Source organism: Sciurus carolinensis, chromosome 4, assembly GCF_902686445.1.
Source record: "Sciurus carolinensis chromosome 4, mSciCar1.2, whole genome shotgun sequence".
Taxonomy (NCBI): Eukaryota; Metazoa; Chordata; class Mammalia; order Rodentia; family Sciuridae; genus Sciurus; species Sciurus carolinensis.
In genome coordinates, this window is record NC_062216.1 from 9,356,846 (window position 1) to 9,383,224 (window position 26,379).

The 26,379-nt window shown below is 37.5% G+C and overlaps 1 protein-coding gene across 12 annotated transcripts in view; it reads right to left on the reverse strand.

Moving 5' to 3' along the window:
* The window catches only part of Hmbox1 (homeobox containing 1), a 167,412-nt gene that overhangs the window by 10,071 nt on the left and 130,962 nt on the right, over positions 1 to 26,379 (reverse strand). The window contains exons 7-11 of one of the 12 annotated variants that reach the window (XM_047548308.1): positions 7,695 to 7,777; positions 6,016 to 6,111; positions 4,468 to 4,556; positions 4,152 to 4,223; positions 1,617 to 2,500 (exon numbers count right to left, since the gene is read on the reverse strand). In XM_047548308.1, the coding sequence (XP_047404264.1) occupies positions 2,363 to 2,500; positions 4,152 to 4,223; positions 4,468 to 4,556; positions 6,016 to 6,111; positions 7,695 to 7,777 (478 nt within the window). In that variant the 3' untranslated portion in view covers positions 1,617 to 2,362. Of the gene's footprint in view, positions 1 to 1,616; positions 2,501 to 3,205; positions 3,296 to 4,118; positions 4,224 to 4,467; positions 4,563 to 6,015; positions 6,112 to 7,694; positions 7,778 to 26,379 lie in introns of those variants that run through there. The other 11 variants (XM_047548307.1, XM_047548306.1, XM_047548314.1 and 8 more) reach the window with 11 other exon arrangements.

Consider the following 26,379-nt stretch of genomic DNA (forward strand, 5'->3'; position numbering starts at 1 on the left):
CCTTGTTCTTTCTGACTCAAGAATAAGCAGAAAAAATTCCACCAAAATGGAAAGATACAATATATTTCTTCTAAAAAGGAAATAAAGCTAACACAATCTGCTAATTGAAATAAATCAAATAAACCAACGAAGCACATGACTAGGTGTGTAGTGGTAGAGGTGGGGGCTCATTCCTGAGAATAACCAATGCTACTCTTGAATCTGTTGGTTCAAGTAACACAGTAAGACAGAGAAGACTGCTTCGTTTTACTTCGATTCTTGGAAGCTGGGAAAGAAGGTATACATTTTCCCACAGGAGATTCATGGGCAGGAGCAGGAGCAGGAGCAGGAGCAGGCCTACTAGGCTCTTTAAAGTCACAGACTAGGTTGGTGGCACTCTCATGCCCTCGCAGACTCTTCTTCACACTTACATAAGCAGGACTTACGGCTAAGGGCAGATCTGTCAGTGTATGTCTTAAGCAGAGTGAGACCAGCTAACAACTGGCAGACATTCAAAACCCCACGAACGAGAGGGGAAAATCAAGGAAAGGCAGGAATCTTTCTTCTCTCTCAAGTCGAATACACCTGGTAAGGGAGGAGGGAGAAGAGGTGAGGAAATGGCACCTTCCTTCTATCTTAGAAACTGTTTTCAGGTAATGGCAGAGAGACAGAAGCCTTGCTCAATGCCAGCCCCACACGCCCCTTTAAACAAGGCTTCGTTAGACATTCGAAGGAGAGACAGAATGAGGCAGAAAACACACAGCCACTGTGCCTCTTTCAGACGCGCCCTACCCTGCCACTGAAGGCTCTTTCTTCTCACCCACAGTGACAGTGTGTCATTTAATCGAGATGCCAGGAGATCACTTTCATACAAGGCCAGCAGATGTAATTTTCTTTGATGCATGAATAGTTCATCATTTTGCTACTGGATGACAAGGTGATCACAGGGTGACTTTAAACGCAAGTTCACTGTTTGGTATTTTGAGTTTTCAAAATGAAAAAAGATTTATCAAATATAAATATCTTTAAAAAGTAACAAAAGTGCTACATATGTGATCAAGGAAAAAAATTCCATTAGTTACTGCCGCTTAAAGTAGATTAAACTTTACAAATATTACCACATCCATTATCAATATGGCTTCCAATTATTAAATAAATTGCCTGTAGCAATATAGCTTTTCATACCTCTACAAGGACAGAGTAAAGAGAACAACAAAGCAGTCACATCCCATTGTATCTCGCACACCCACAATGTAAATGGTAAATGTCCCCTGCGTTCTTCGCTCTATTTGGGCAAGTTTTTGCATCTGTGATAGTCAGCATGATCCCCTACAAAGTCCTCTACTGACTCAGATTGAGGGGCTTCAGTTAATGGATACAAAGACTACGTTCTTTCACTCATTTTTTACCTTAGCTCCATCTGTGAAAGACTTTTTTGGTAGCAGAGAAAGGGGACACCAACAGGAGGCAAAGCAACCTCCATGATAACCTCCAAGACTTTTCCAGGCAGGCACTGTAACTGTGCTGCGGAATGTACAGTGGTTCAGAAAACTGGACTTAGCATCCATTGGACATTCGGCTCATACTGCTTTCAAGCTGGGTTTTGTTTTTTCATAACTTTTTTTTGTTTTGTTTTGTTTTTTTTTTTTTGTCTTTTTATTTTGTTTTAAATCATGGTCCCAAAGGCAGAAGGCAGTATTTTATCTACTAAGTCACACAGCTTGTGAGAGGAAAGGATGTCTGTGTCAGGCATGTTAACATCAACCAAAATCTGAGATCGAGTTTTCCATTGACATTCTTAGCACAGCACCCAAAGAAGTATAGTCTAGCCACAGTGTGACTATAATGAGGCACGGCTTATTGCAGCTGAAATCAGTGATTCTCACGCTGAGGTGGGGTTCTAGTGTTCCTTTCACTGTGCATACTCCCATATGGTGTCTGTCAATCCTGTGCCACTCCTCAGCTTGCATTCTATCAATCTTGGGGAAGGAAAAGGGGGTACAGACTAGTGTTACATGAATCTAAAGGTACCCAAGATTTTACACACAGCCTAATATTTGAAAACTGAGGGCTATCTAAATACCTGGAAGCACTTTGTGGAATGCTAAGACGGAGCAGCAAGATTTTCTAGCCTCAGGGGCTGGGAGAGGGAGTTTGGTTGGTTGGTTGGTTGGTTGGTTATTATTTACTGGGAATTAATACTGAGAGTATATGCAAAGGCTGAGGGCACCATGCCATCTTCACAGAACAAGACCCTAAGGGCTACCTGACATACAAGAAACTGCAAGTTATACTGTAAGAACACATGTTAAGGACCGAGGAAAAAGTCTGCTAAGGTGCTACGTCTAAACTAAGTTAACTTGTCGTGTTTAACCCTCCCTGATCAGTCATCATCCAGGGCCTCTGTCTTGATTTCGTTGGCTCCTTGTCGGGCCAATGCCAAGATAGTATGGTTCACTGCTGCCATTTCCACAGCTAATGAGATGGGGTCTTGGTGGTCACTATGGCTCGTGCTGTCATCCTAGATGTGCAGAAATAAGAAACGAATGTTATCAGTAGATTGGTGCAGCGCTCTAGCTCGCAAAGAAGCATGCAGGGACTGGGGAGGCAGAACACTTGTGGAGGACATGATCAGGGAGTATCTCATGACAGAGGAGAGGTGAACTGTATTTAAGTAGACACTGAATGGATATAGGTTCAGAGACTTCTAGTTGACATTTTCATGACCCAACCAATAAAAAAAGTTTTGTTCTCACTGAGAATTTTATTCATTCTGTCAAAAAGATTGTTAGGAGTGGTCAAACCTGGACTGACTGATGTAAACCCAATAATTTGGATCTTTCTGTCTGCAACAAATATAGCACTAGTCATTGAAAGTCATACTAGTAAGTTATTAAATTCCTGACTGCTATTCTCATAGATGATTAGGATCCATGTAAACAAAACTTAAAATACAGGCACCAACATCTTATAAACAAGAGAAAAAAATGCTCAGTTACAACAGGACAAAAGTGTCACTGCCTGAGCTGGCTCAGGGAGCAAGGCGCGGTGTCTCCTGCTGGAGGCAGCTGTGTGAAGGGAGCAGGGGTCTAATTTAGAGTGAGGGTGAAGCTCTTCTCCCTTGAAGCACAACACCTTAAACAGTAAAGCTGTGAAGAAATTTGGAGCTGCAGGGTACATGTCAGGCACTGAAGATGATGTCACAAGTAAGGGGGATGTTTCTCACCTGTCCCAACTTCAGGGGAACTCTGAACCACAGAGCTTTGGAAAGGGTAAACCCATTGGGAAAAAAGCAGATGTACTGCCCTCAGGGCATCTGCAAAAAAAAGATGGAAATGATCCATCTACATTGGTCTATTGAAAATAACAGGAATGTTTCTAACTAGAAAGACTTATAGAACATTCTTCTGAATAAAAGGTGGGGCTATGATTTGGAGTCCTTATAGGGGGAAAAAAGGTAACCCTTGGGACATGAGGATGTTACTATTTTACTTTCGTTTTCACAGATCAGTCTTCAGGATTAAGGCAGGGATGCACAGAGAACAGCACGCACTCTTGAGTATCTGGGCTTGAGCTGGTAAACAGTCTGTAAAGCAGCTGGGAGAAGGAATAATACAATGGACTGCTTATGAATTGGCTGAAGGGCAGGGAAAACTGCCACAGGAAAGAGCAAACGTTTTCTGGCTGGGTCAGTCTAAGGGAAGAGACCATATGTTCTCTGCATTTTCAAAATGGAATAAAGCTTAAATCCTAAAAATTTTTTAATGAGATCTGTCAACACATGTGTGTGGATGGGACTCCCGCAGTCTCAGTTACTGAATTACTCCATGCAGTGGCTACAATTAAATACACATTTCCCCAAGCAATGCAGAATAAACCACACTGGTGAGTTCTCATACATGTGAGATGGAAAGACATGCAGACGGTGCACTTATGAGAGGATGCGTGTGTCACTCTGCCAGAGAGACTGTGGAAGAACAGGTCCTCTAGCATGAGGGCGCCCACGGCAATGGGGCTGGAGTGGGTGGGGCCTTCCATTGCGCCCTGCGTTGGTACATGTTTAGGCATGGGTCACAGCTGCCCAGTTGCCCCTAGTACTTCTCAAACACTGAGTGTGTGTGGTGAATGGTGTAACTTGCTTGTTTGGATCAGATCCTCCTCTCTTCTTCTACCTTCTCTGCTTCTCTGCCTCCCTCTGAACTTCTTCCCTCCTCCTCCTCCCCATTGCGTACTTGCCAAGTATCCTGTTGTATGACAATAAATCCATGTGGGTGAATAGCGATTTCTCACAAATTCAACAGGACAACTGAATCTTACCACATTCCTTTCAAATTACATGAAACTCTAACTAGACACATGAGCAGAATGGAGGGACGCTGACTACTTCCCCTCCCCCCGCCACACCACCACACCCCAGGACCTGCGTTGTCCTCACACTGTCCCACTGCTCATTAACCAGGAACCTGGGCCCAGGTGCCAGCTGCTCACCTGCTCGGAGTAGTCGTTCCCGTCGACGTCATCACTGTTGGAATGGCCTCCTGGACTCTGTACATCTATCCCATGGCTCTCCAGGATTGCTGCTTCTTCGAAAAAAGCAAATAGATCCCTAAATTATCTGTTGCCTTATCACAGAGGCTGAAACGCAATTTTCGTGTTGAGGAAATTAGAATATCATGAAATGAGAGACTATAATTGATCAACACCTTGTTTCTCTGGAACTGCAAGTGGGGGGAAGCCAGCTGCATGCAGCTTAGGGATGTGCACACTTGCCATCCTGCTGCTGGCATGCTGCGTGGTCCACCTTGACTGTTAGGTACTTCATGAAACCTGCTACCTGGTCTAGGGGTCCTATACAGCATCACAGAATTAGAATGGTGAACAGGAAGTATGTGTACGTATAAATGAAATACAATTTTAAAAGCTCAAAACCAATCTCCTACCCCAATCTCATCAATTCAAATATATATATATATATATATATATATATATTTTTTTTTTTTTTTTTTTTTTTTTTTGGTTAGAGCTTTGAACAGAAAAGAAATCCTTTATTTCTTCCTTTTCCAATTGTACTTATAGTCCCCCGCATGGCGGTTTCAGCATTGCCTCCCCTCCCCAGCATTCTTAAGGTATAACTGACGAGCTGTATATATGGTATACTATGTGACAGCTTAAAACACATATATGTTATGAAGTGACTAAATCCAGAATTCAAACTTTTTAAATGTTCTTTATTGCCACTTTTTGCTGTGTTTCTTGTCTATTAAGTTTCTTTCATTCTAATTCTATTAATCAGGTGTTTCCAAATAATCTAAATCATAGCCCATAATAACAAACAACCCTACAGAACTATCTTTAGTATGTGCCACATAGAAGAAAGTCATGGATGTCAAACAGGGGCGCTCCCAAGCTGGATGCTGATGTGGGATTTCACCCCTAAAGGCCCTGTGGGAGCATTTCCGAGAGGTCACTACCAGTACTACACACATATCAACGTGAAGGCGGGAACACCGCAGGGCTGACATGGTGCTAGCAGCTTAGTGCTTTTCAGCTACTGCTTTTCAGCTACTGCCTTTCGTACAGGAACTCAAGCACGAGAAGCAACACAAGTATCGCTGAGGAGGGGCCAGTGTGGGAGCATACTGTGTGCTCTGGCAGGGACTGCCCCCCATGGAGAACTGAAATCATGACCTCATGGCTGAATCCCTTCCTATCCTGAATATTAATATACAATAAAAGGTGACTGGTAAAAAAAAAAAAAAAAAAAAAAAATATGTGCCATAAGAGTAACCAACTTCTCAGGGACCACCTAATTCTATATTTTAGAACACTAAGTACATTGAGTTTTGTAAGATAATGTCATTATCATAATACTAATAGTGCAAATAATACTGACTTTGGGCTATTAAAAATACACTGAGGAAAAACCTAAGGGTGATTCTTATTAGGATCATTTAGAACTGCAGTTAATAAACTGAAGTCACTCTTAAATACAATGTTTGTAACTTCCTTGAGAAAGCAGTCTCTCTGATACATTACCGATATTGGCTCTCCTCTTGATCTCCTTCCGTCTATTAGCAAACCAATTATATACTTTCAGGGAGGTAACTCGTTCCAGATCGGACAGTTTTTTGCCTGTGAATGCATGCAATAAAATTCAGATAATCTATATCTTGGACCCAAGAATGAACTGGTTTTAAGGAATGATTCTTTTCTTTTTTAAAAGTTTTTTTTTTTTATTCCATTTATTGTCAAAATAACAGCAGGGGGAATTTCTTGTTTGTTTGTTTTAGCATGACTTAGTACCATGTGCACACTCAAAATTATTATGAAATGAATAAAGTCATACATGAGTACACAACTAGCAACTAATAATACTATATGCTATTTTAATACACTATGCTTTGATTCAGAAAGGCATACACAATAGTAAATAATTCCACAAAGTCATTTTGCTAGGGTGCCAGATCAAAGTTCCTATGAAAGTACCATGGAGGCTTAATTTATTTAGCTTCATTCCAGGGAATGTTATTATTTTCAAGTACTCAATCGAGATTTACTTACATCTTTAAGGCCTTCAATAGTCCTGTCTTAAGACTGGGAATACATGACACATGCTTCCTTGAAGGCTAAAGGACACTGACCAAGCATTACTGTGACTACACTGGAATACATAGCACCACTCAGGCTGCATTTCAGATGTACTATTTTCTTTGGTTTGAAGGTAATTTCTGACAAAAAGCACCATGCTTGCTAATAAAGACCCACCTGTACCATTCCCTCCTCTCCTGTCCATTTCCGTTTTTCAGCTTTTAGTCCACAGTGGGTGGAGAAACCAGAAAACAGATTTGTTAGGGTCTTGGTGATATATGGGTATAGTGTTTTCCAGGGAGAGTTCAAGTTCCTGCATGGTTTTAGGACTAGGACCTTCGGCTTGTGTAAAATAGAGATTCTTCTCACTTATGTATGGCTGAAGCTGAGTGTAAGGTCTGTGTGGCTAGAAGTCCAGCTTCTAGAAAGTGAGAGTACATTACTGCTTCATTGTTATAAAACATAGGTACTTCAGCATATAGTCTTTAGCCATTCAAAGTAACTGGTCAAATGGAAATCAATTAGATCACCTTAACCGAGAATGGCTTTTGGTAACAAAAATCTATAAAAGGTCAGTCAAGTACATGGAATAAAATACATATGAAGTATTTAAGCGGATCTGTTGACTTTCACAGAAACAACAGGACTTTAAAAGGGTGTTACATAAGTTTTTCCTAAGCAGAAGTCATCCCACTGTGGGGAGGACACAGGAACCAACTCAAAAGGAATACAGAATCATACAATGTACAACAATTATTAAAAAAAATCTATTTAATCTTTATATTAACAAACAAATATTTCAATCTTTAAATTTATTTTGGACTTGATACATTTACGCTAAATTTTAGAAAGAGAAATCTATACATTGAATAAAAAATTTTCACGGTCTCAAACCTTTTGCAGGGTCTCTCCCTGGAAATTCCAATGTATGTGAGTATTTGATTCTGAATGCCATAATATTCCTCAGAAGTACTGTTTGGGCAGGGCAAGACAAGGCAGTGACCTGCAGAAGGATGGCACAGGCTGAGCAGAGAGCGCCAACTTGAAATGAGTAGGGGATGCAATGGCCTAAATGCTGTACCGTAACGAGAGCTGCACCACAGAGCAGCGCTGGGCTTGCCCCTCACCTGGTTTCTGGATAACGGCATTGCAAGCATTTGCAATTTCTTCTCTCTTTGCTTCATCTGGGTATTGATTCTCATTGAAGTAACTGCAGAGGTAACCAATAAAGACACAAACTTTTTACTTTTCTAAATGTGCTCCCATAAAAACACCAACTCATTGAAAAAAGTGTTCTTCCTTAAGATGTAACATTCAAGTGTCTCGTTCAGGCTGTCTTCTACAATTTTCTGTAGAAAAGAAATGGTCTCTTGGATGCTGTCCAGTGTGGTAGCCACTACACATGACTACTGAGCACTTGAAATGAAGCTAATGTAACAAACAGGACTGTGACTTTTATTAGTTTTAACTAATTAAATTCAAATAGCTACATGTGACCCGGTACCTACTATATGGTATAGCAGAGGTCCACACACTGCTGCATTTCATTAAAAGCTGTCATCAATATAAAAGTTATTTTTGGTATGTGTGAGTGATCAAAGTTACAGAGTCTTTCTACTGAGGCACAGGTAACAATAGGACTTTTTTTTTTTTTTCATTTTGTTTGTAGTAGTAAAAATTGGAAATTACCCAATTGTCCATTAATACAAGAATGGCAGAACAAATTATGGAATATCTATATTTATACATAGTTACTTAAAATTGACTAGGAAAATAAGTTAGAACTCTGTCCACTGACTTGGAGGGATGTTTAAGACATATTTCTAAGTGTAAAAAATAACCTGCAGAATAATAGGCCTGCAAAATTATCATTATCAGAATTTAAAAATTCCAGTCTATGTATATAAAAAGCTAGAAGAGTATACACTAGGCTGAAAATATGATTACTCACTGTGAGGGAAAGGGGCTCAGTAGGAGGCTATTTAAATATTTTCTTTACATTTTTCATATGTTAAAAAAGTAGTAGGTATCACTTTTGCTCAAAAGTATTTTGAAGGATTTTAGACTTGCTGTACCTATCCCAGGAGTTATTAGATCCATGAGACATTTGGTGGGAACAGAATGCTTATTATTTCTATTCTTTCTGTCACCTATGAGTTTCAAAAAACAAGAAAGTTTTTATATCTTGAGCCTGGAAATGTAGGATAAGAAAATGACCCCTTATCAAATTCTAGTACCTACTATCTCTTCAGGGACATCACTGTGAAAACACCCTGGAGTAGCACCCTCACACCCTTCCAACCCCCGAACCTGACGGCTGCTGACCCCTGCTCTTGCCAGCCTTCTCCATGATGGCACCTTCATTGCAGTAGGACTCACAGCAGCTGCCCTCATCTCCCACCTTTTCTTTTATAAAATTCAAGACATAGCTATATCCTCCCAGTCCTGCTAATGGCCACTCCACATAGATTCCTTCTAAATCTTGTAGTTTAAGCATTTCTTCCTGTTTGATTTTCTGTTGTCATTTTCAGGATCCAGTGTTCACTCTTGAGGATATTCCCAAGTCAGATTATCTCTGCAGATGACATACTATATATACAAAACCCCAAAGACTCCACCAAAAAACTATCAGAACTAATGAAAGAATTCAGCAAGGCTGCAGGTTAAATAATCAATGTACAAAAATCAGTTCTGTTGCTATTTGCCAACATAGAATTATCTAAAAGAGAAATCAAGAAAGTAAACCCATTTACAACAGAGGGAAGGAGGAAGGAAGGCGATACCTAAGAATAAATTTAACCAAAGAGATGAAGACTCTCTACGATGAAAACTATGAAACACTGATGAAAGAAATTAAAGAGGACACAAAAATGGAAAATGACACTATGACTGGAAGAATCAATATTGTTAAAATATCACTATTACTTAAAGCAATCTAAGGATTCAACACAAACTCTACAAAATTACCAACAATATTCTTCACAGAACTAGAAAATACAATACTAAAATTTGTATGGAACCACAGTACACCTCAACTAGACCAAAGTAGTCTTGAGGGAAAAGAACAAAGCAGGAGATATTACATTGCCTGACTTCAAATGACACTATGAAACTACAGTAACTAAAACACAATGACAGTGGCATAAAACAAAACCTGAGACCAATGGAACAGAACAGAAAGCCTAGAAGTAAACCCATTCATCTACAGCTGACTGATCTTCAACAAAGGTGCTAAAAACATGCATTGGAGAAAGAAGTCTTTTTGATAAATGGTGCTGGGAAAATTGGATATCCACATGCAAAAAATATGAAGAACCCTATTTCTCATCAGTTTCAAAAACCAACTCCAAATGGATTAAAGACTTAAATATAAAACATGAAACTACTAGAAGAAAACAAGAAAAGCGCATCAAAACATTTGAATAGGTAAGAAGCTATGGACAAGATGCCAAAAACACAGAAAATAGAAGTAAAAATAGACAAATGGGATTACATCAAACTAATAAGCTTGTGCACAGCAAAAAAAGAACAATCTACAGAATTAAGGGAAAACTATAGAATGAAAGAAAACATTTGTAAACTATATATCTGAGAAGGGGTTGATATCTGGAGTATATAAGGAACTCATGTCTCACTACCCCAAAGTATTCCATTTTGGACCATGTCATATTATTGACTAATCTGAATTTGATGTCAACTAAAATTATCTGAGTCTTTCCAATGTATGCTCTAACTAAGAGAATGTGGTAATTGCTCAGGGGGAAAAAAAGGCAGAATCAAAGAAGAAAACAACTACTCATAAAAGGAAGTACATAAGTTCAAAGAATCTGACTGACGCATAATGAACTTACAATAAGTATCTGTTTGATCTACAAGTGACTGAATAAATGAATACATTAAGAAATACATGAATGTTCTAGTTAAGGCTTCTGGTGAAATCCAGAGTCCTCCCTTTCAGGAGAAAGACTGTAGGGATCTCACCATGTTGTACAATATTTTCTCCAGGTACATTTGTGGTTTTAGCTTAAGATATAGCTGAATATAATTATATCAGAATAGTGCTTATTTTTAAACGATATATAAACAAACTGGACTGTGAGTGAAGTTGGAAAATAGGTCTAATGAATGACTTTGATTTTGGACTTAACTAATCATTCATTTAATCACTGAAAAATGCTGAGTCCTAGTTTATACCACTAAGGGTGGTAAAGATGAACCAAAACTCAGAATATGAACTTATGTGAAGATAGGGTATTTGCAGATGTAATAATTATGGTAAGGATGAAGATGAGATCCTACTGGGCCCTAAAGTCAATGAGAGCATCCTTATGAGACAGAATGAACACAGAGAGAAGGCAATACAGAGGTGGAAGCAGACACAAGAAGGATGTGTACTAACACGAAGGACTGCCAGCAACTGCCAGAAGCCAGAAGAGGCAGGCGGTGGAAGGGTCCTCAGAGCCTCCAGTGGGAAACCAACCTTGCTGGCACTTTGATTTTAGATGTCTGGCTTCCAAAACTATGGGATAATAAGCTTCTGTTGTTTCAGGCCACCCAATTTCTGATGATATTTCCCAGAGTAGGCACCAGGAGATACAGTTGTGTATAGAAACAAAGTATTGTAAAAAAGAATCATATTGATTGTATGAACATAGTACTATAGTAGCAGAAGATATTTGGGCAGGGTCTTTCAAGGCAGGGAGGGTGAAAAAATGTAAGGCAGAGTAAATAACATGTACAAATGAAAGGAATCATAGAGCATGAGATGGGGTAATCAGGGATCAAACAGAGAAAGAATGGGTCTAGACTTTTAAGGATATGTAGTTAACTTCATAGGAAGACATGGTCTGAAGCCAGGATACTGTAGGATCTAACTTGCTTTGCAGGATAATACCTTTGGTGATAATAGAAGTAGAAGCCAGTAAGGCCGCTGTAGCAATGAGTTAGGAGACGCCTGAGGTAGGATGAGGCACAGAGAGAGGAGGGGGGATACTTTGGAATGGCACTTAATTGTCTTTAAAAAGTCCTAGGAACAGCACACACAATTTAACTTTTAGATTATTTTGAAGAAACAGGTATTTCTACTTTTTCCAGGTAAATTATAGAAGAGTTTCTAAAAGAGATCTGTTTCTGAAATGAAATTCTAGAGACCAAGATATGCCTCTATTCTATATAAGAATGTTTATAGTCCTAGACATTTTTTAATATGAAAAGGGAAAGAAATGTAAACAAATCTATAAGCGGCAACAAAAAAGCAATAAAATAAATCCTGAGGGCACTACACTTTTATAGACAATGGACATTGTCAGCTGAGTGATTGGTGAATATCTTCACAGAGAGAAACCAAATGATCATTTTGCTAGACAATGACAGCAAAGAATTAAAATGAAAAGTGGCAAAATAATTTACATGAGATGAGAAACCATAAGCTAGTAACAAATGGAAATGTCCTTGAAGCACTTTCATCTCACTAACACTGAAGTCTATAAAAATTGCAGCCAGAGAACTCCTTTTGTGTCTTGCTGAGTGTAGAAAAGACAGACTGACTAAGCAAGGGCTGGAGCTGGGTACTGAGCGCTGGTCTCGTGTCCTTATGCAGACTCTGCAGAAGACAACTTCAGCCTGTTTCAGTTATGCAGAACGAGCTTTAAGGACTGCCAGACATTTCCTACAACCTACGATTCAGAGTGCATTTCCTAATTCCTAGGTAAAGTTCCTGGGCAGTGGGCAGGAAGAAGCAGAGAATGATGCTTAGCTGACATACTCTGGTACCTCACTATCCCATCTCCTGTTTGAGAGCATCTATGTGTGAAATGATCTTCAGCAACAAACAAAACTATTTTAAAATTTCCCCATTCCTCTTGTTTTGACTTTACAAAATGGAGTGAAGGCAGGGATGAAACAAATGGGAAAACCCCAAGTACAGCATTCATCTTTTGCTAATCTAAAAAGGTCTAAGGAATACTCTGTCTGCTTACAGACTAGAATATTCCATCTTTTATCCAAAGATTAAGAAGTTCCTCTCATAATCATACCTTGCAAGAGAGTATGTATAGAAGGGCAGAGTTAGACATCAGTGACACACGTGACTCTTCCTCATTCAACCTGGACTTTATAAGACAATGAGGGATTTTGAAGATTATTCATTATCAACCTCCTTATTTGAGAAAAATGGGGACCAGGACAAGTTGCGTTCCCTAAGTAACAGAGTTGGCTAGAATCAGGGCCTCTTGATTTCTGGTCCCATGTGCTTCCCACTGCTCTCTTTTAAAAAAGTTGCTGGGAGTTGGGGGTTTACATTCCCCCAAAACTCAGAATATGAACTTATATGAAGATAGGGTGTTTGCAGATGTAATAATTATGGTAAGGATGAAGATGAGATCCTACTGGGCCCTAAAGTCAATGAGAGCATCCTTATGAGACAGAATGAACACAGAGAGAAGGCAATACAGAGGTGGAAGCAGACACAAGAAGGATGTGTACTAACACGAAGGACTGCCAGCAACTGCCAGAAGCCAGAAGAGGCAGGCGGTGGAAGGGTCCTCAGAGCCTCCAGTGGGAAACCAACCTTGCTGGCACTTTGATTTTAGATGTCTGGCTTCCAAAACTATGGGATAATAAGCTTCTGTTGTTTCAGGCCACCCAATTTCTGATGTCAGTCATAGGAGGCTAAAAAGTACATTGAATGAAGTGAGTCACTGCAAAAACCAAAAAAATAAAAAATAAAAAAAGGGGTGTATCTTTTTTTTTTCTTTAAAACTGGGATTGCTTTATCACTGAGCTATATTCCCAGTCTTTTTCACCCCTTCTCAGCAAGGGTCTTACTAACTTGCTAAGGGTCTCATGAAGTAACCAAGGCTAGCTTCCAACTTCTGATCCTCCTGCCTTACTCTCTAGAGTTGCTAGGATTACAGGCATGCACCACTGCACCCAGGTGAAAAGGGGTAGTCTTAAAGGACAAGGTGATTAAACCAGTGTTTTAGAAATAGTTTACAATGTGTTAGTATTAATTTTTAAATCAAAAATATTACCTAAAATAAAAATAAATCTTGGTTATGAGATATTACAAAAACCTACCTATGATTTAGTTAAAAACTGTTCCTCCAAGTACTTTTCTTCTCTTATTTCCTATGTACAAACTGGCAACATAATCAGGAAGCTGGGACCCGAACTAGTGATACAGTTGCCAACTTACATGTCCAAGCACAGGAGACTCCATCATGAATTATAATATAAAGTGGCTAATAAAAATTCTGTTTTCAAGGCTCAAATAAATGATAAACAAGCATATAACTACATAAAAAGTATAAGCCTCTTTTGCTTAAAAAATATATATACACAACATAAAGAAAATTGACTGAAAATCCACCAAATGTTAAAAATGAATATCTAAGTGATAGTATAAAGGAGTATTTTAATTTCAACTTTACATTTTCTTGTGTGTCCTCGTATTTTATATATCAAGCTTTATATTATAAGGTTTTTTAAAAAGTTTGCTTATTTTTATGTATATTTTGGTACTGGGGATTGAATTCAGGGGCACTTTACCCCAGTCCTTTTCATTTTTTATTTGAGACAGGGTCTTGCTAAGTTGCTTAGGGACTCACTAAGTGGCTGAGGCTGGTCTTGAACTTGCAATCCTCCTGCCTCAGCCTTTCAAGTCACTGGAATTAACTTTACATTTAAAAAATATTCTTTGAAAATAAAGTTTGCTGTGTTAAAGCATGAGGAAAATGGAATTATATATAATTATTTTTAAATAATAAATGTTCTTAGCTTACCTTAATGCCTTTTAGCAACACATTTACATTTTAAAAGTTTATTTGGCTAACACTTTATAGTACAATAAACAGAAGATGTCCTACATTAATGTCTTTCTTTAGATGAGTTTATTTTTAATTCTACAGATTTGGTAAAACAATAGCTTTCACCATAATGACCGTTTAGAAGGTATAGGTGTAAGAAAAGCTAAACTATGAATGAGTTCTTTTACAGAAGCAACTGTATGTTTTCAAGGCTCTGTAGCATCTTCAAGTTTTAAAACAGAAAAGAGTTTTAAGCAGAAAAATTAGGACTGGGTTAAGGATAGATTAAAGTATTCACATATGGGAATCTGAACTTTCAAATCCCAGTTCCCAAATGCATATGGAATCCCACAGCACAATTCATTACATATAGATTTAGAGAAACCGTAGAGTAGACCCTGACAAAGAATCAAAGACCTGTGAGGTGAAAGGAGGCATACCAGATCAGCCTCTTTACTCTGCAGGGGACAATATGAACTTTACAGATGAGATGCCAGAGGAGAAGTGGCTTGCTCAAGGTCATATGAACTGGAATTGAGACTTCCTGACTCAGGTCACCGGCTCAAAGGCATTGACAAGGAACAGCCATTATTCAGTTAGACATGGTGTTGTTTCCACCTTCTTTTCAGATATGTGATGCAAGTCCCTAGGCAATGAATCATCCAGGCCAAGATCCTGTTAATTTCACAAGATTTTCTGGAAGCAAAGATGTGACGCATCAGTAAGAAACCCACGACAACCCCAGGACCACAGGCCACATCCAATCCAGGGGCTTTTCTCTCTTGGGAAAAGGAAATCTAATTGTTCTGGGGACCTACCTTTATTCCCCCTGGGCAGAGAAGAATTACAAAAATCCTGGAACTTCTCACTTGAAGCACAACATCAATACACATTAAAAGTCTAAGTCTACAGTGCAGTTAAACTATCCTAGAAGAATTAGTACCTATTCAGACACTAGTAGGAAAAAAGAAAAAAGCTTTCAAATCATTATCAGGATAGTAAGGTTTCTTTCTTCACTTACTTAAAGAAAGAAAAATCCATACCTGAGAATTATGGACACTGTATGGAATGTGGTCTAACATAAAATTTACATCTCCTGGGGTCCTTCCTTGCAAAGATTCTATGTTTAAGTGTTTTATTTATTTGCAGCATGCTGCCACTAGACCCTACTTGTTATGTGATTTAAAAAAGTATCAAGGATAACTCTGGATTTAGAAGCTGAGAGTTTAGCACACTTTAACCTATCATTAAGTCTTAGAAACAACACAGGCTACCACTCATCCAAATAGCATCTAGTCCTAAATGAATCACTGCCATATTAGAGATTTAGTGCCAGTTTTATTATGTGGCAATTGAAAAGCAAGTTTTGCTTCTAATGTCTACTATTTTAAAAATATATATACATTTTTAAAAATTATAGGCAGACACAATACCTTTATTTATTTATTTTTATATGGCCCTGATGATTGAATCCAGTACCTCATACATGCTAGGCAAGTGCTCTACCACTTAGCTGCAACCACACCCCTAATGTCTACTATCACTTGAACTTTCTGTGAAGACTAAAAAGAATAGAGACAATTTTCTGCGGAAAACCAGATTTGTTGGGGGAAAAACAGTAAAACTGCCAAGTTCTGGTACTTTGAAAAGTGAACTGCGTTATCCAGTTCATGAACTACTAATAAGGTATTGGCACTGGTGTGCTTCTTGCTGCCATTTGCCTCACTGTTGGCTAGGTGGTAGCCCCATCTCCCTTTCTGTTTTGTTGGCCTTTGCTGGTAGGAAGTAGGTTTACAAAAGAGATTCGTAAAGTGATCTGGATTTGTAAGTTTCTTATACTTGGTTGACCCAATAATCTAATACAATAGAAAGAGCAACAGAATAGGATTGATAAGACCAATTCATCATCTGCATGATTTTTCTTAGGATCAATACTATGCTTCTGCAAAATGACTACTTCATGCTAAAGGGATATTGTCTGGTGTTCCCAAGGATCAATCTAAATTCTTAATCTCAGCAAGAAGCAAACTAAGCACAGAGCAGCATAGATTCTTTTAAGAACCAGGGGTACAATGATTATCTTGGTACTTCTCTAAAGGCAGATATAAACACAATACTTAACCTAGGGGTATTTAACTGCTTTTTCTTAAACATGGCTTTTTACTTCCTATGTCTTGATCATTTTTAGTGGGAGTTAATCAAACTACCAGCACACAGTCAAATGAGTCTTTTATTACCTTTTAATTCTGATAACATTTGATGAAACACACTTTTTATTCATGCCAGACCTAAAAGGTTATCTATCAACTATACAAGAGTTAAATGAGCTCCTTCAACTACAGAGCAAAAGTATTTTGATATCAAACCAAGGTTTGCATTCTGAGTAAGATAATGATGACTACATGAATCTCAAGACAGAACCAAACTTAGTCTGGCCTTTAAATGGGTACTATGTCAAAGTACAAACCAACAGCACAGAATATGTGGATGAGACACTGGTATGATCAGCATTTCTACAGTATACAGTTTTTCAAAGTATAGTCTAAAGATCACTTATAAATGCTTCAAGCCACTAAAATTACATAGCCTGTTTCAGCTTCCTCAACCAAAAGGCAAGCAAGTAGGATAGTTACTCACAAGTCAATACTCTACCAATCAAGATTTTCAAACACTGATCACATATGCAAACCTTTGTACATCCTGTGAATGTTGACCTAACAATGATTTATTTTATTTTTAAAATTTCTTTTATTAACAATTACTTTTTATTTTTCAATTTTTAACAATTATTTCTTAATGCACTATTATAAGGGCCAAGAACACATTTTATCTTCTTAATAATAATGTATCCCCTAGAGTCTATCACAGTGACTGTTACAAAGAAGCTTAAATATCTGTTTTAAAAAAGAAAAAGTTCACTAGTGTTCTAGTTAGTCTATAAATTGATCTTCCTCAATAATAACATTTGTAACACGATGCCTATAATTCAGTTTCTAGGATGAACCGATAGGCCTCAATGGTTGACTCCTTACATACAACACCAATATTTACTTAACTATGCTTCAATTCTTTGTAAACTGTGGCCATGGGATCTTTTGTCCTATTTAATTGGCTCAGAGATTAGACAAACAGGAGTATATTGTTTGCACAAAATGAAACTGCTGGCAAAGCACCTAGATGAGGATGGGGAAAACTTTTAATACGCCTCAAAAACAGCATAATAATTCTTCTTTTGGCTATTTCTGTTTGACCAAAAAGGAACCAGGAAGTATAATTTGCCAATTTTAAAATGCATTTAAGGACAGTTCATCTTCTTACTGGCTATGAGAAATGGATTGGGATAACTTTACCTGTCAATAAGTGGGAAACTTTTGTTGTTTTTCCCTCAAATAGTCTAATGGATTGAAATGAGGTCATGTCCAGGCTCCTGCTGTCTCATATAAATGTTAAGAACTTCCTTCTATTTGCAGAGATACAGGAGGTGTAGTTCATTATGTTCCACTCGAGTCATTCCACAAGGATATGAAAGAGGATAAACTCTTTTTAAAATTCAACTTCCAGTATCTATTAATTCCAAAATTTATAGTGCATTTTTTCCAGCATTTTCTACCCTAGAACAGCAATGACATCAGAAGGAAAGAAAACAGAGGCCAGCGTGCCAGGGGTTGCAGTGATGGCAAAACAACCTGAGGAGGGCAGAGTGCATGAATTTTAGATCCTCATTCATTTCAGACCAGGATAAACATGTTTTAAAAAACTCACCTCTGCTCCCACAAAATCATTTTATGAGTATTATGATCAAATAAGGGAAAACAACACTGAGGCATTTGAAAATAATTTTTCTGCTATCTTTGAGTCATTTTGATTGGATCTCTTTAAATCTTTCAATTGTTTATCCTTGAACTAAAGGCTTTACAATTTTTTTTTTTTTTTTTGGTGCTGGGGATTGAACCCAGGGCCTTGTGCCTGTAAGGCAAGCACTCTACCAACTGAGCTTTATCTCCAGCCAGGCTTTACACCTTTAACAAATTTAGAAAATACCATCCAACTCTATTCCTTACCTAGGTCTAAGACATCTGGTGGGGAGACCATGGAAGAGCATTTTGTAATTTTGTTAGTTGTTGGGTCTTCTTAAACATTCAATTCCATCAAATTCAAACACCACTTGGTGCTATTAGACTTTATGCACAGCACTATTCTAGCCCATAGGCCTGCTGAGTATAACCAAATCCTTCTCCCAAGGAGCACATGAAATGTGTTACTTGAATGCCAGGTAAAATTTACTTAGCAGATGGTAAAATAATTCATCCTGGCAAAGATAATGCCTAAAATCTCATCGAAATCAGTAGGAACACTAAATTTTATAATTTTTTATAAAGTACCTTTATTATATGAATCAGCAAAAAAAGGGGAAATCACAAGATTTTTAAACATGGAAAATGGCTAGAATTTCAAGACATTTCCTTGACAATGTAGAAAAGGGAATGTTAGTCTCTTTTCCTTAAAATAAAAGGCTTGAAAGACTTTACAAACTGGTTTAAGCTTTTTAATTCCTAAGATGTTTTATAAATATTAATATGAAATCCACTCCCACCCAAAAAATACACTGCCGTTGGCATTTTAAAAACCCTACAATTTGTGTTACGTATGGGAGGAGAGTGGCACAAACAACTTAGATTTAAAATCATTTTTGAGTCTCTGAACAAACTGTGACATGGACACAAATGAAGATGCCTTGAGAAAGACGGATGTAGTAACGGTGGCAGGGCAAGGTCATCCCCAACCTGGCCGCAACCACCCCCAGCCTCGCTTCCTGCCTGCCTGAGCGAATACACACAGTACCTCGTTCCTCCATGTCTGCGCACATGCTGCTTCCACTTGGCAGCCTGTCCTTCTGTCTCTTCTGGACCCATTGAAACATCCTGTTCCACAGGACCTAACCCCAACACTACCACAATGTTTCTTTTCCTTGTGTCACCCTCCTTGTTACCCTTACTATACCCACTATTTGGACCCATCCCTGTGAGGCTTTAACCTGACCCCTCTGCAGGCTTAAGGCCACCAGGGCTACAGTTGTCATATAGTGTTTGGCACAAAAAAAGAATGACTTATCTTTTCTCTCTCTCTCTCTTTTTTTTTTTTTGAGATGGGGGTCTCACTATGTTGCCTAGACTGGCCTCAAACTCCTGGGCTCCTCCTACCTCAGCCTCCAGAGTAGCCAGGACTACAAACAGGTGTGGGTCACCATGCCTGGCTTGAATGACTTTCTTTTGAATAAAGAAATGCTAGAAGACTTTTATAGACTGAGGTTTAGGAATACAGAAAACACAAACTGTTCAGAAATTTCCATTTGAAGAAATTCAAAATTCCTTCTGAAAGTTCTTATTAGTTTAATAATTTTATACTATTTAGTAACAGGAAGAATACATATATTAAAGAGCTAGTATTGTGTCATGCACTGTGATAAGCATTTCACAGCACTCCTAGAGACAGGTATGATTATTATAGTTATTTTATAACAAGAGACTTGCCTAAGGATGCCTAAGCATACCTAAGTAAGAGTGGGGATTGGAGCCCCAGTCTTCTAACTCCAAAGTCTATGTTTTTAACCATTATGTCATTGGAAACAAACAAACAAAATATAAGTATTACAAAAATATACAAACTATTCAACATTTAAGGCAAATAATTTTTTAAAGTTTTATTATTGCTCTCAATCTTTGTATGTTTATGATGTTTACTTTATTACACAATTTGTTTCTTCTTTTACTTAATGTTGTCTCATTTATGTTTTCCTCCAGTTTACATAAGCCACAACTCACTTCAGCATGACATTAAACGTAATAAATTCACCATTACTGACAGCCACTTGCTAAACAGCTATCATACTTAAATGTAAAGAAGCTGAAAAACAATTCACTGACTTTCCTATCCAAACAAAATCACTATCTTGCTTAGACATAAAGCCTTTGTGATCCTAGATGTGAGGGAGAGATTTTCTTTAGTGAGTTTGCTCAATTTGACAGCAATATAATGAAGGAGAAAACACAATGTAAGTTTCTTTGCAGCTGTAGAGCACTGAAGAAAGTTTAGAGGTAAACTGAAAAAATAAGAAGTCAATTTATTCTAAGCAGTAAGAATGTAAGTTTTAAGTTTTTTCATTTCATAAGGAAGAAGAAAGTAATTCTAATTACCTAAACTGATAAAATGGTAGGTGAACAATGACTTCTTTGCATTTTCAGATTACAAAACGCTCAAGGTATTTATGCCTATAATATATAAACACAGAAATTGAGGGAGCCATAAATAAATTGATTGTTATATAAGACACTAAAACAGATTATGAGGATATGCATAAAAATTCAATCCTGGGAAAACTAGTCTTCTGACAGAGTTTTGTGATCATGGAGATGATTCTGTTCTTTGAAGTCAGTCTGTTATGCTAAGCACCAATTATTATCCAAAGATTTAATTCTAGGGTGGGTAATATTTTCTTACCCAAAGCAATGGAGTCTCAGAGAGAACAAAGGCTCCACACAAAACAAGAGATTATTTAGAACCGTAGAATGACACAGTTTTAGGAGCTCAACAAACTGTTCAAAATTACATAATATTTACTAATTGTATAAAACATATTAATATTTTAAAAGAAATAAGAGCGTAATACTTTATTCAATAAGTATAAGAAACACTAAAAAATAGACTGGTTTTGCCTTGTGATTAAGAGGCAACAGAGGGGTAGCGGGAGAGGGTGTGCTTAAAATCAGAGTATCAAAAGAAAGAAGACAGACATGCAGATTTTTTCTGGCAAACTAAAAAACAGGAAGGAAGGAAGAGGTTGAATGATACAGAAAGGAGTTCAGGAGGGAAAAGAAAGATTACAGGGGCTTGAGAAAAATAAGAGATGAATGAAAAAAAGAGAGAAGGGATTAAGAGGTCCTGAATGGTTACCTTATTTGTCACAGTATGCCAACTCTTAGCATAAAGTCTGGTACAGAACAGACACTCAGTAAATGTTAGCAAGTAAAAATTAAGGAAATAAGGGTTGAGAGTTCAATGAATAAGGTTTATTAAAAAATCATACTTGTTGGTTCACAGGACGATGGTTTCTGAATAAGCAACTTAACAACCTCATCTTCTGAGAATTTATCTACATTTTACTCAGCCTCTTTAAATTATTGGTTTAAAAAATACACTGAACTACATGATCGTAAGGGTCTCTTTCTTATTCTTTGCAATAATGGTGTCAAGAAGAAAAACATGTATGTATATATGTACACATATATAAATGATAAAAGAAAATGTGGCTTCAAGAAATGAGAGAAATCGAGAGGACGTTCTGACTAAATTTTAAGAAGTTTGCAATAGTAATTACAGGTCACAAAATAATGGGAAGTAGCACCACAAAAACAGGACAGGTTAATATTATTTGGATATTGTTATAAAAGAACATTGAAGAAACTAATATTCTAGATGTCCTTAACGCTTGAACCTACGTGTCTCCTTTGTCTTATTTTTTTTTTTTACACATATAAATCATACACTTCAGCATATTTCAGAGTTAAGGAACTAGGAAAAGGAGTGCTCCCTGCAGGTTGGGGCTTTGATGACTGGCAAAACACGAGGCAAACTTTGCACTGCAGTTGTCTGAACCACACCCAGTCTGCAGTTAAATATAGAATTCAGTTTCTGGAACTATTGGTTGTCTTAACCTTCACAGTCTAAGTATTCACTGAAAAAAAAATTAAAAGTTAAAAGGAGAAAGGAAAGAGACTGAAAGCAAAATCCAAGTACTAATAAACTGTCCTGGGAAAAATTCCAAAATGCAATAAAGAACAAGAGAATTAAATTATAGAAACCTCAAGCTACATTCTAGAAATACACTTTACCAGCGGATTTCTCTCTCTCATGAAAATTCTCACAGGATGTGTAACACGTGTATAAAATGCATTCGTGCATTAGATATACATCTCTAATTCAGGTTATTTACATGTCAGGTTAATGGCAGAGACAGCAAATTTAGAGGTATGATTTGATTTTTGGTTTGTTATAAGTATTGTGGTTGTGATGCTATTTTTGTTCATGAAGACACACTTAGTCTGAGAACCTATTTTTAGATGCTTAAATTTTGGGGGAACAGACATTCACTCTCAAGTTAAAGTTTCTGATGCCAATCTTTGCCTGCTGGGGAGAATATTCTGGATTGATTTTTAAAAGTTTTTCTGTAGACTGTGAAAGTTAAAACAATAACAACAACAAAAAATGTGTTCCATTTATAATTTCAGGGTTCTGGGTTTATTAATTTTTATATTATTTTACATTGCTCACTGAAGATGAATATGGAAAGAATCTAAGAACAAAAAATACATTACAGGTATGCTATTCCAGAGGAAAAATAAAATATGATAGCTTTCATTACAAATACAGACTCATTTGCCTTCATTTGCATCTTCCTGGAAACTCCCAAATACAGGGTCATCGTTCAGTCACTTTGATTAAAAATAACAGCAATAAGTAAGCTTTCCACACAAATCTCTGAAGCAGGTAATCTTAACCACTATATCCCACTATTTCTATCTGTCACTGCTAGGTATTCTCACATTTATTCCTCTATCTGGTCAAAGTTTTTTTCCAAGTTGCTGCTTCTTTTTCCATCTTGCTTAATTGGGTTGAACAACCTTTAAGGAGATTTAGAGATTTCTTTTATCCGCCTCCCTTGAGACAAGAATAGGGGCAGGTGCATCAGACAGGTCTGGCTCTTCTGTGTCTCAGTCACAGACCTAACACTTTAGCCATACACCTATTCCCAAGGCTAAAGGAATACCCAGCCTTCAGAACTTCTGACACAAATTCCTTTCTAAGAACCAGGGGCCCATCATTCCTTTATTCCTTTCATCCTAAACTGTTCCTGTATTCCGTCCCTAGCACTGTGCCTCACAGCTGGGAGGTACTTTAATGAATAAATAAACAAAGGGATGGGTATGCAAAAGGAGTCACATTTGGGTCTCTCATTATTTGTATTTTAGATATTTCTAACACACAATACATATAACCTTTTCCCCCTTGCTAATATATAAATTACTTGAGGTAAAAATAGCTTTGCGCTAACATATCACAAATGCTTTATGAATAATGAACACATTAATAAATATTAGTTGATAATCTTATTCTATTTTATCCATTAAAATCTAGTCAGATCCACCAGCTGTTGTGGCACACACTTGTAATCCCAGCAACTAGGGTGGCTTAAGCAGAAAGAACACAAGTTCGAGGACAGCCTCAGCAACTTAGCAAAGCCCTAAGCAACTTGGCAAGACCCTGTCTCAAAATAAAAAAAACAACAAGGGTTGGGATGTAACTCAGTGGTAAACACCCCTGGTTTCAACTCCCAGTACCAAAAAAAAAAAAAAAAAATCTAGTCAGGTCCTCTTAAAAAATAACAACAAAATCCTTCTTACTCATGAAAAATCTCCAACCTACACAAGTATATACACCCATCATTTCGCACCCAACCAATATCAACAGTTATGAATAGCTTTGCCATTCTTGTTTTTATCTTTTCCCCACTGAAACCCCCATGCACTTTTAAAAAGAAGGCCACAATATGTTGATCCAGGAGCATCCTGTATTAGAGTTAACAAAGGCAAGCCCCTGAGTTAAAAACAATCAGTGTGCATCCAAATGAAAATTACACTTTTCTCAGTTAATAAGGAAAACTCAAATTCATGACTAGCACTGTCCAGAGACCCACTTGTGGCTCAGCCATTTATTAGGTCTGTGGCCCTAGGAAGTTATTCAACTTCTTTGAGTCTTGGCTGCCTCATTTGAAAAAAAAGGATTAAATGTGAAGGGTCAATACATGTGAAGCCCCTAATAGTGCATTAAATAAATGTTTCTTTTTTCTAAAAAAAAGCAGTTTTACTGAGATATAATTCACATACCAAACGATTCACCCATTTGAAGTGTACAACAGCTTTTACTATATTCCTAAAATTGTGCAAGTATCACTATATCACTACAATTGATTTTATAAATTTTCTTTACCACCCCACCCCCCCGCAAAAAAAAGCACATACCCCTTAGCTGCCCTCTGGTCCCCTAGTCCCTATCCTTCCCAGCCCTAAGCAACCACTCATCTACTTTGTTTCTATGGATTTGCCAATTGTAGATTTTTTCTATAAATAGAATCATATAATACTGTCCTTTGTGATAATAAATTCTTCTAGAACTGACTTTTTTGGGGGGGTGTATTAGGGATTGTACCCAGGGGGTGCTACATCCTTGAGCTACACGATATACAGTTCTTTTTATTTTTATTTTGAGACAGGGTCTAAGTTGCTGAGGATCTTGCTGAGACTGGTCTTGAACTTCCTGTCCTCCTGCCTTAACATCCCAAGTAGCAGGAATTAAAGGTGTGTGCCACTGGGCTTGGATGGAACTGAATATTTTAAAAGTCAAATATGTGAAATAAATGATACAAAAGGTCATATATATATATATATATATATATATATATATATATATATGAATGATGAATATTTACCATAAGCCAAGCACCAATGTATATGCTAGGGAGAATACATATTGTTGAGGTACTTTGGATATGGCAAGACACAAGAAAACAGTGTGAGTCTGTACAAGCTAGCAAGTAGGTAGTCTGTAGACATTCTCAACTCTTAGTGTTTTATTTTCCTCAAACAGGAAGCAAGGTCATTGTGAGAAAATGAGGATGGGGAGTTTGCAGAGAGAGAATGGAATGTGAAATAATCATTTAGAAGACAGGGAAAGAATGAGCCAGGAAGGCGTAGTATGATTGCCTGGAAGAATTAAAGATCTACTTGAGGTTCATGGTCATGAATTTAAAATGAGATAAGTCAGCAGGGTTTTAAGTTTTTCTCCAGTCACATTTAGCTGCAACAATGCAGAAATTATGTAAGTGGAGAGATTTAACCAGAGTCCCTATACCCTGTGGCTTTAACTATACCTAATTTATTGATAACTCCCAAATTTCCACTTCTAGTACCACTAAAATCTCCTAACAGAAATCCTGAGATAACTTTACAGGCAAAGCTCTAAGCCCTTGAGACTTAGATTGAAAAAGAACACTGGTTCCACAGTGGCTCTGTGGAAGGCATGCTACAATGTGCTTCACATGTTATTTCAAATAATTTTCAAAACTCTTCACTTCTACTTTTTAGAAACCCATAAGATTGCCAGGACTGAGTTTCTCTGACTCTGAAGTCCACCCCCTTTGCACTTTACCATCTTTTAGTAAGTATGGCAGCTGGAGTCTGGAGATGTTGCATGATCAGTCCAAGGTCAAGCTGCTTTATAATGGTACAGAATCTAGTTCCAGATGAATGCTCTCTGACCATCGTCATGCTCAGCTCTCCTTTACACTCCCTGCTCTGTCACTGCTGTGTTCACTCTGTAGTTAGGTTGTTTTTCTCTTCAAAATCTTTTCTGAAAAATACTACCTTCTACCATGTTTCATCCTTTTGATTTCACAATATAGTTGGGCCCTCACCATGCACAGGTTACTCCAACTACCTCCTAATCTGGCCTCCATCAATTCCCTCCTCTAATTCATTTACATACGGGACAGTCACTTCCTTTCCCTGAGGTTCTTGGGTATAAAATACCTACAATGCATAACCATGAAGATTAAATAAGATCGATTGCATATAACTACCAATAAGGTCAATAAGAATATACAACTTAAACCCTGTTTGAATATAAGTTATTACTGCCTTAAGATTCATGAAGGCAAATACTATGACTAACATATATATTACATACATTTCCCCTTGGCTCTGTGCATGTGTTATTTGTTCAAATACCATCTAGCTGGTTTTTTTTTTGTTGTTGTTGTTGTTTTCTGCAGAAGTTGACAAGCTGATCCTAAAATTCATATGGAAATGCAAGGGACCTAAAACAAGCTCAAAAAGAAGAGCAGGGTAGAGAATTCATATTCCCAATTTCTAATTTTACTACAATGCTACTTTAA